General features: G+C 62.1%; 2 protein-coding genes across 3 annotated transcripts; one reads left to right on the top strand and one right to left on the bottom strand.

Annotated features, from left to right (window-relative positions):
* Positions 1–312: 312 nt before the first annotated feature.
* Positions 313–2,290, top strand: IFI30 (IFI30 lysosomal thiol reductase). Its single transcript, XM_048287812.1, has 7 exons — positions 313–527; positions 1,188–1,367; positions 1,445–1,519; positions 1,594–1,689; positions 1,776–1,928; positions 2,011–2,079; positions 2,168–2,290. The coding sequence occupies exons 1-7, from the start codon at positions 396–398 to the stop codon at positions 2,231–2,233; spliced, it is 771 nt and encodes a 256-aa protein (XP_048143769.1). The 5' UTR covers positions 313–395; the 3' UTR covers positions 2,234–2,290.
* A 1,145-nt stretch (positions 2,291–3,435) lies between these two features.
* LOC125317753 (la-related protein 6-like) lies at positions 3,436–8,509 on the bottom strand. Of its 2 annotated transcripts, XM_048287811.1 has the most exons (4): positions 5,843–8,509; positions 5,527–5,703; positions 5,085–5,283; positions 3,436–4,631 (listed from the first exon to the last, which is right to left on the bottom strand). In XM_048287811.1, exons 2-4 carry the CDS (start codon positions 5,691–5,693, stop codon positions 3,714–3,716), a joined length of 1,284 nt encoding a protein of 427 aa, XP_048143768.1. In that variant the 5' UTR covers positions 5,694–5,703; positions 5,843–8,509; the 3' UTR covers positions 3,436–3,713. The 2 variants fall into 2 exon arrangements, with proteins under 2 accessions (XP_048143768.1, XP_048143767.1); XM_048287810.1 differs by having other exon boundaries at positions 5,527–8,509.
* Positions 8,510–8,511: the final 2 nt, after the last annotated feature.

The following is an 8,511-nucleotide window of genomic DNA, read 5'->3' as shown; positions in this document are numbered from 1 at the left end:
ACGAGGTTCCTCTCACTCGGCCCCACAACTGAGCTCGGGACGGCTTGGGCTGCACCCCCTTCCCGCAGCCCCGGGGGCTCTGCTGGGAGCCAGCCCCGTGTCCCCGCTCGGGGAACTCCACGCGTGGCTGCTCCAGGCTGGGTTTCGCTCCCGGACCTGTCACAACCTGCGGGGAAGCGGCGGCTGCGGGCGGGGCCGTGAGCCCAGAGCTCCGGGTCAGGGGACAGCGGGGACGCGGTGGCCGGAGCCGGGCGGCCCCACGTGGGCCGGCGGCGTCACGGGAGGCGGCGGCTGGGGCGGCAGGAAAGGCTGGAAGGGCGCATGGAGGCGGGCACGGCCGAGCTTTAAAAGTCCCCGCTGGGACGAGCTCATTTCCGCGTCACCCCGGCGTCCTCATGGCCCCCACGGTGCCGCTGGCTGTCCTGGCGCTGGTGGCCCTGGTGGCCCCGGGACTCGGGGTGGCCCCCGGCTGTGATTACCCTGCCCACCGCTGGTGCAGCTCGCGGGACGCCGCCGTCGCCTGCCAGGTCAGAGCCGCTGCTGCTGCCGGGGCTGGGGACACGGGCAGGGTCACCCGGGGGACACGGGGACAGGGTTGGGGCATCGCCTGGCCACGATGCACGGAGCAAGTGCCAGCTGCGAGCACCGCTGAGGCACAGGCTGGCACATCCGCAGGGACGCTCAGAGCCTCCGGTGCCACACGGGCACTACGGCGGTCCCCAGCATCCCTGAGGAATGGCTGCGGTCCAGCCGGACCCTGACCTCGGCCCCTCCGCAGCTGCTGCTGGCACTTCTGCTTTTTAAGTGTAAAACCGCTTTTCAGCTTGTTCTGCCCCAAACAGCCCCGGGCGGTGCCAAGGCCCTGTGAGCCCCACGGGGCTGCAGCTTCCCCCTGGCAGTGGGTGGTGGGCCATCCCCCCACCCAGGCACGTCCTGGTCTAAATTTGTTTTCCTCTAAAATATTTTGGGGAAGTTCTCGTGGAAAGCCCCAGTGCTGGGTGTCAGCCACACGCAGCATCCTGCAAGCAGCAGAAAGGCCCTGGCCACTCTCACTTCCCTCTAGCCCTGCGCACCCTCATCCCCCTTCTTCCCTGCATCGCGGGAACTTTGCCCCATCCCTACAGATACTGGGATGGGGGGCTGCGGCCGTATCCCCCCCGTGCACCCCGAAACGTTCCCGTGTGCAGGTGGAGAGCAGCTGCCCCAGCCTCCCGCGCCCCGCGGCCGCGCCCGTGGAGCTGGGCCTGTACTACGAGAGCCTGTGCCCGGCGTGCCGCGAGTTCCTGGTCATGGAGCTCTTCTCCACCTGGCTGCTGCTGCCCGAAGAGATGCTCGACATCACCCTGGTGCCCTATGGCAACGCCCAGGTAGGAGCCGGCCCTCCCGGTGCCGCGGGCGCTCGCCCCGGTGCCGCTGGCCCCGCTCTGACCAGTTGGACCCGCAGGAGAGGAACGTCAGTGGGAGGTTGGACTTTGAGTGCCAGCACGGCCCCGAGGAATGTTTGGGCAACATGATCGAGGTGACGGTCCCTGTTCCCACAGTGCTGGCACAGTGGTGTCCAGCAGCCCCTCACCACCCACCCTGTCCCCATAGGCCTGTCTGATGCACGAGGCCAAGAACTTCAGCACCTACTTCCCCATCATCTTCTGCCTGGAGTCGGGCAGCTCCGTCACCAAGAACCTGGAGGCTGTATGTCCCCCTCCCCGCCCCTCACACCCCACCCTGGGGGACGTCCCTGTCCCCCTGACTGCCCCCCTGCCCGCTGTGCCCGGCAGTGCCTGCAGATCTACGCCCCGGAGCTGGACAGCGGCCGCATCGCCGCCTGCGTGCGGGGGGACACGGGGGTGGCCCTGATGCACCGCAACGCCCAACTCACCGAGGCCCTGGACCCCCCCCACCAGTACGTGCCCTGGATCACCGTCAATGGGGTATGGCAGGGGGGCAGCAGGGTACCAGGTAGGGCTGGGACACCGCGGGGACCCCCCTGACTGGCCCTGTATCCTCCCACAGAAGCACACGAACGAGCTGCAGGCACAGGCACAGGCCTCGCTGCTGGGGCTGGTTTGCCAGCTCTACCAGGTGGGACAGGGGATCTATCTGGGGGGACAGCAGGGCTTGGGGGCACCTCCCCATCCCTGCTGGGGCTCTACTGGCTGCTCTCTGGCAGGGGGAGAAGCCCGAAGCCTGTGGGGGCTCAAAGGCCCCGAAGATCCCAGCTGGCTGCAGGCGCTGAGGGATGTGGGAGCACCGAGAGAGAGGCCAATAAAAAGGATATTTTTTTTGAAAAACACCAGGATCTGGAGTGGTGTTGCGGGGAAGCAGGGAGGGGGTGGCTTTGCCCCGCCACAGTGGGAAGGGGAGAGAGAGAGCTGGGCACTAGGACAATGGGACTGGCCTCCAGAGATTCACAAAGAACCCCCTTGAAGATTCCCAGGGAACTCTGCTGAGCACCTCCCTGAGGAGCAGAATATTTTCTCTCTCCAAGTCTTGGAGAGCAGCTCTGGTGTCTTTCTCCTTGCACTGACAGCATTAAACAACAATTTCAGGAGCACTGGGGCCAAGACCATCCCAGTTCCCACCAGTCCTTCTCCATTCTCAACCAGCAGGTTTAGGACAGTGTCTTTCCTGGTGGCTCCCTGAGCACTTGTGACAAGAAGTTCTCTCCCAGAGACTTCAGGAATTTCCCGGACCTGCTCACCCCAGCAGGAGGCCATGCCCAGCTGGGGTCTGGGAAACTGAAATCCACCACGAGGACAAGAACTCATGACCCAGAGAATTCTCCTCTCTGCCTCTAGAACAGCTCCTCAGTTCTGGGTCCTGGCTGGGTGATGGGCACCAGCACCCACCTGCTTTGTTTTCCATCCCCCTCATCCTCACCCAGAGGCTCCCAACCACATCACCCCCGACTGCAGGGGCTGTGCCCTCAAACCTCTCCTCGCACCAGGTGTGACCCCACCCCCTCCCCAGCCCTTCCCACCTGAATCCTCCATCCCAGCTCTGCAGGCCTGGGACTCATCCCACCACATCCCACTGATCTTAAGAAGATCCCAGCTCTGGCTACAGACCAAGGGCACTTGCACTGACAGACCCCTGAGAAGCACCTGTAGCCCCCCTTAGCCCTTTTCCAGAGGATCCTGTGGGAGCAGGAGGGACTCAGGAAACCCCCACTTTCCATCCAGGGAGATGCTTTGAGCAGCCAGGAGGAACCATGGCCCTTGCCACCACAGCCATGGCTCCTGTCTCAGGCTCAGCCAACCTGTGCCACCTGTCCTGGGCATCCCTCAGTGCCCCCACCACCCCAAGAACAGCAAGGGGGGCAGCTGCAGGCAGGCAGGGATCCTCCTTCCCTTGTCTGGCTGCACCTCAGGCAGCAGCAAGACCTGGGAAGATGGGGAAAAAAACCAAATCACAGCACCAACAAGAGAGTGCCTGGAAACTTCATCTCTCTTTATTGTCCATTTCTCATCCAAAACCTGGACCCCAAACCCAGCTCTGGGCCCTGAGCAAGCACAGTCCCACTGGCATGAGCACAGCATGGCACAGCTCCTGCTCAGCATTGGCCTCGAGCATCGTCCTTGCCCCAAAACTTCTGCCCCTGGATCAGCTGCACTGCCACTGCCCACAGCTCTCAGGGCCATAGGAGATTCTTCTGCTCGAGAGAAGAAGGGAAAAGAAAGAAAATAATAAACCCTACCCCCGAATCTGAAGGAGTCTCAGCGACGGAGGACGAGCTCTCCTCTCCCGACGGTGCTGCCGAAGCCCTTGGTCCCCCCGGGGCTGTGGGGCAGGCGCAGGACCCCGTCCCACAGGCCGAGGGGCTCGGACACCCACGGTGCTGCCAGGGCATCGCCGGAAGCAGCTTCGGCAGCAGGACAGAGGCCGCTGCCCCACGGTGTCCAGGACCCCCGGGGGCTCTCGGTGCCAGAGCAGCCCGAGCCCATCCCGAGCGCAGGGAAGCCTTTGCCGGTGAGGAGCGATCCGGTGAAGGCGTTGGGATTTCCAGGCTTGAAGTCGCTGCCAGGCCAGGTCGGTGCCACCAGGTCGTTGTTCAGGAGGAGGGAGAGCGACCTTGAGGCATCATCCGGCTCCGGGGAGCTGCTGGGCGGGGACTCCTCGACGCTGCGGGGGAAGGTCAGGGCTGCCGCCGGCACCTTCCAGCCCGCCCGCTCCTCCCCGGCTTTCTTCGTGCCCCCCTTCCCGCAGAGCCGCACCACCCTGATGCTGTGCCAGTCGCGGTGCCCGAGGCTCTCGAAGGCGCTGCGGGCACTCTCCAGGCTCTCGTACTCCACCAGGGCACAGCAGCGGCTCAGCAGCTCGGGGAAGCGCGACGAGTATCTGCGGACATCCGAGGGCAGCTTGCGGCCCGGCCGCAGGATGCGGATGGAGGCGATGGCGCCGAAGGGGCTGAACATCCTCGTGATGGTCTCCAGGAAGTTCTTCTGCAGCGGCAGGTCCTGCTCGAGGGGCTGCAGCTCCCAGGCCAGCAGCAGTTTGCTGGGGGGGACGCTCAGCAGGTACTCGGGGACCGGGAGCCGCCGCCTCACTTTGGTGCCCTCCTTGTTCACCTCCAGCAGCGCCGAGAACTTGAGGGCATAGAGGGTGAGGCGCCAGTCCCGGGTCAGGTATTTCACCTGTGGAGAGAGGGTGGAATCCCCATCAGGCTGCATCCCCCGCTCTCCCCAGGCAGGGACCACCCTAAACCCACCCTGCGGGCAGGCTGCGACCCATCCAATATCCCCCAAGGCAATATCCCCCTTCTATGGGAGCAGCTTTGGGATCAGCAGACGGTCCCTGGTGTCCCCTAGGCTGTAGCAAGAAGCCACAACTTCCCCCTGAGCCAAACCACCAGCACTTCCCTGGGATTTTTTGGTTAAGGGATGATCCCTTCCAGAGCAGTCTGGGGGAAGAGTGTGTAGAAGAGGTGAATCCAGCCCTGGAATCTCCCAGCCACCCTCCCTGGGAGCAGAGCTGCTGCAGGGTACCGAGGGCAGAGAGCAGAGCCCAGCTCCGCATCACCAGGACACAGTCTGGAGCTCCCCACCCACGGGAGGCAGCCGGAGCAGCCCCACACACCCAGGACCCACCTTCTTGAAGGAGGTCAGCAGTTTGATGCTGACAAAGCCCAGCTTGTTCTTCTGGACGTGCTTGAGGAGGAAGGCGTCCTTGGCCAGGTTCTCATCGGACAGGTAGAACTCCACCTGAGCCACGATCCTGCGCACCAGCTGCGGGTCGGGGGCCGAGCAGCTGCAGTCCAGCAGAGCCACCCCCAGCTCACAGGAACTCCTGGCACAGCAGTGGGGACACAGGGGTGAGCTGGAGCCCGGGCCACAAGGGTGGGACAGCACAGACACCACGGACAGCCAGGGCTGCCACCAGCCTTGTCCTGGGTACAGGGAACAACACCAGCCTTGGGAGCCTCCCAGGAGAGCCAGACCTGAAGCAAACACATCCCGGACAAGGGACACATTCCCTGGGGGATGAACACATGGAAGGAGCGGGGCTCAGCCTCTCCTGGCAGCCACGTACCCATTGTAGCTCTCCACGATCTCCTCCTGGCCGAGCAGGGCGAGCGAGCAGCTCCATGGGGGAGGGAGAGGCCGTGCCAGGAAGGGATTCCTCGGTACAGGCACTGGAGTGCCGCAGCTGGGCTGGGAATCGAGCCCCAAGGCCACTCCAGAGCTGTGTGAAGACATCGTCCTTCACCTGGGACACAACACAGGACAAGGACAGGGCTGGGACGCCCCGGCCACCTCCAGCCCTGGGGTAGAGCCCTGCTCTGGGCTGCAGCCCCCAAAGCCAGCCCAGGGCAGGGCAGTGGAGGAGCTGGGTGTTGTGTCCTTACCTGCTTGGTAGCACTGGAAGGGTGGAAAGTTCTAGCAGCACATCCCAGAGACCCCAAGGCAGCAATTCCCAAATTCCCCCCAGCTCTAAACTGAGGCTCCCAAAACACAAAGGCAAAACAAAAAAAAAAAATTAAAAAAAAAAAAAAGAAAAAAAAAAAACCAAAATAAAAGGAAGGAGAAAGAGAGAGAGAGAAAGCCCCTGAGCTGAGGGCGGGGTGTGGGTTTATAAACACACCCTGAAGGAACTGCAGGGGTGGTTGTGGACGTGCCTCCAGATTGCCTGCTCCAGGTGAAACCTGTTTGTGGTCAAACTGCCCCAGCTGAGCCCTGGGACCAGCCAGGCTCCTCCTGCCTTGGCTGCAGAGCCAGGCCCGGGACCGGGCAGGGCAGGGCCAGCAGAACCTGGCCCCTTTGGTACCCGGGGGGACAGTGAATGGCAGCCACGAGGCCTCTTGGTCTGTGCCGTGTGTGAGGGGGAGGGAAGCTTCTATCCAGGGAATCCTTTGGGCTCTCAGTGCTGCCAGAGCAGCAGGGAAAGGTCCTTGTCCCTGCAGAAGCATCTCCCAGGCCAGTGAGGGAGCAGGGATGTGGTGGAGGCCAGGGCAGGGCAGGGCAAGGGGGGCAGGATGGCCCCTGGCTCCATGGGAAAGGGCCTGGAATGAAACATCCCCGTGGCCTGAGCCCCGTGTGGGGAGGGTGAGGACACAGAGGGATGGGGACAGGGGCAGGTAGGGGGTGACACCGGGCTGGGGACGATGCCAGGGCATGGGGGGCCGTGGAGCGGGATGGAAACTGGAGCTGCCGCTGGAAGGGCTGATGCTGAGAGCCCGCCCGAGCCTCTCCTGCCAGCCCAGGCAGGGTTTGGCTGATGTTCCCGTGCCCTGTGGCCACATGGGCTCCACTGGCACAAGAGGAGATGCTGTTTCAGACAGAATGACAGAAGTTGCAAGCAAACAACAGAAGGTGATCCTGGCCCCTGTTTGCAAATCTGTATTTTTGCATTAGTTCATTTCGAGAACTTCCTCTCATTTCTCCTTGCAAGTCCCTGTGTCCCAGAGGCTTCCTAGACGTGGGTGCCTGTTCTCTGACAATGTGGGGACAATCCAGGAGTGCCAGTGCCTGACCATGACCCTAAGGCATCCCAGCCAGGGGACACATTCCCTAGGGGACAAGCAGGAGGCAAGTCCGGGGCTCATCCCCCCCTGGCTTCCTGGCAGCCACACACAGATTGAAGCTCTCCAAGATGTCCTGGCTGTCCCCAGACTGGTGGCACGGCAGTGTCCCCTGCCCAAGCCCCTGCCCCAGCCACGCAGGGCTGCTCCCAAGGAATCCCTGAGCTGTGCCACCCTGCCCAGCCCCAAGGTCGCCCTTCTGGGACGAGCCACAGGGACTGGCCATGTCCAACAGCCCCTGGAATGTTGTACCCCTCTGATTTCCCTGGGTGTGGTGTCACCCCCCACCCCAGCCATCTCCCCTTCTGCCACCTCGTTGTGTTCTCTGCTGGCTGGGAAGAGATGGAAGACAAAGTCCTGGGATGCTTGTGCTGAAATCTCTGCAGGATTTGCCCACCTGGGAGGGGTGGTGGAGGCAGAGGCAGGCTGAGCATGGGGGGTGTAGGTACTGACTGGAGGATTTTGAGCTGTGTTTGCTTTCTGCTGAGCAGCAGATTTCCTCAGGGTCAGGAGGTGCTGCCAAGCTCCCCTGGGGGAAACAACCCCCTGCTTCCAGACCCAAGATTCCCAAAGGAAGAGGCTCCGTCTGCTCCAGCCAGACCGGGCGTAATCCAGAGGGAGAGTAAAGCAAAGGCACAGGGACAAGAGGCTGAGGATAAACTTTCTTCTGAGGGTCAGAGCAGGAATGACCCAGCACTTGCCACATCCCTCCCATCCTCACTGCTCCCATGCTCTCAATTAGTCTGGAAGCTTAATTAGAAAATCCTTCTGTGGCCCTGTGCTCAGCCTGATCCTTCAGCCTCTCATCTCCTCTGAGAGCTTGGCTGTGACAGGAGTTATCCCTACACAACAGCTGCTGCTCCAGGGGGAATCTGCCTTCCTGCAGACCCCGGATCCCTGCCCAAAACTGCTTTAATTGCTCTGCCCTGGGCAGCTCCTGCATCCCCCCGAGGCTGCTGCAGCGTCTCCTGGCACCTCTCAGGGATCACAGAAGAAATGGGACCACGACACTCCTTGTGCACGCCTGAGCATTGGGTACACGTTCATTGCTGTTCGGGTTTAGCTGGGGATTCTGTGCAGGGGGGTTTGGGGGGCTCTCCAGCCTCCTCACATGCTGCTGCAGAGCTCCAGAGCAGCTCCTCTGCATGCCAGGTTCCCTCAGTGGAAGAGCTGAACTTCCTATGGCCCTCAGTGGGAGCAGGGCAGTTAAGATTTGGTTGCTCAGTTGTGTTTTTAGACCCTCTTATCAGCAGGATCTGAAATGTGGACTCTGACCTGGGCAGTTTTTGTGGTTATTTACATTTAAATCTGCCTCTCTCACTTCTCTCCTGCCACTTCCATGTGAGACATTCACAGACAAACATCACCCTGCCGCAACAGCAGGGGACTGAGGGGAGATGTGCCACTCACACCCTCTCATTTCGCTTTGCCATTAGGAATGTGTTTGGAAGTGTCACAGCTGCCTCAGTGCCACTGGGAATGAGGAAATCAGAGGT

Source organism: Corvus hawaiiensis, chromosome 28, assembly GCF_020740725.1.
Source record: "Corvus hawaiiensis isolate bCorHaw1 chromosome 28, bCorHaw1.pri.cur, whole genome shotgun sequence".
Classification (NCBI taxonomy): Eukaryota; Metazoa; Chordata; class Aves; order Passeriformes; family Corvidae; genus Corvus; species Corvus hawaiiensis.
Note: the sequence above shows the minus strand (reverse complement) of the source record. Positions and strands in the feature narration are given on the sequence as shown.

What these genes read in the sequence shown, in the direction of transcription:
- LOC125317753 (XM_048287810.1), bottom strand. Translation starts at nt 5,693, where the DNA reads ATGTCTTCACACAGCTCTGGAGTGGCCTTGGGGCTCGATTCCCAGCCC. An exon ending in ATCGTGGAGAGCTACAATGG is followed by an intron (nt 5,284 to 5,526) that starts GTACGTGGCTGC and finishes CTGCTGTGCCAG; the next exon opens with GAGTTCCTGTGAGCTGGGGG. An exon ending in TGCTGACCTCCTTCAAGAAG is followed by an intron (nt 4,632 to 5,084) that starts GTGGGTCCTGGG and finishes CTCTCTCCACAG; the next exon opens with GTGAAATACCTGACCCGGGA.
- IFI30 (XM_048287812.1), top strand. Translation starts at nt 396, where the DNA reads ATGGCCCCCACGGTGCCGCTGGCTGTCCTGGCGCTGGTGGCCCTGGTG. An exon ending in ACGCCGCCGTCGCCTGCCAG is followed by an intron (nt 528 to 1,187) that starts GTCAGAGCCGCT and finishes TCCCGTGTGCAG; the next exon opens with GTGGAGAGCAGCTGCCCCAG. An exon ending in TGGTTTGCCAGCTCTACCAG is followed by an intron (nt 2,080 to 2,167) that starts GTGGGACAGGGG and finishes GCTCTCTGGCAG; the next exon opens with GGGGAGAAGCCCGAAGCCTG.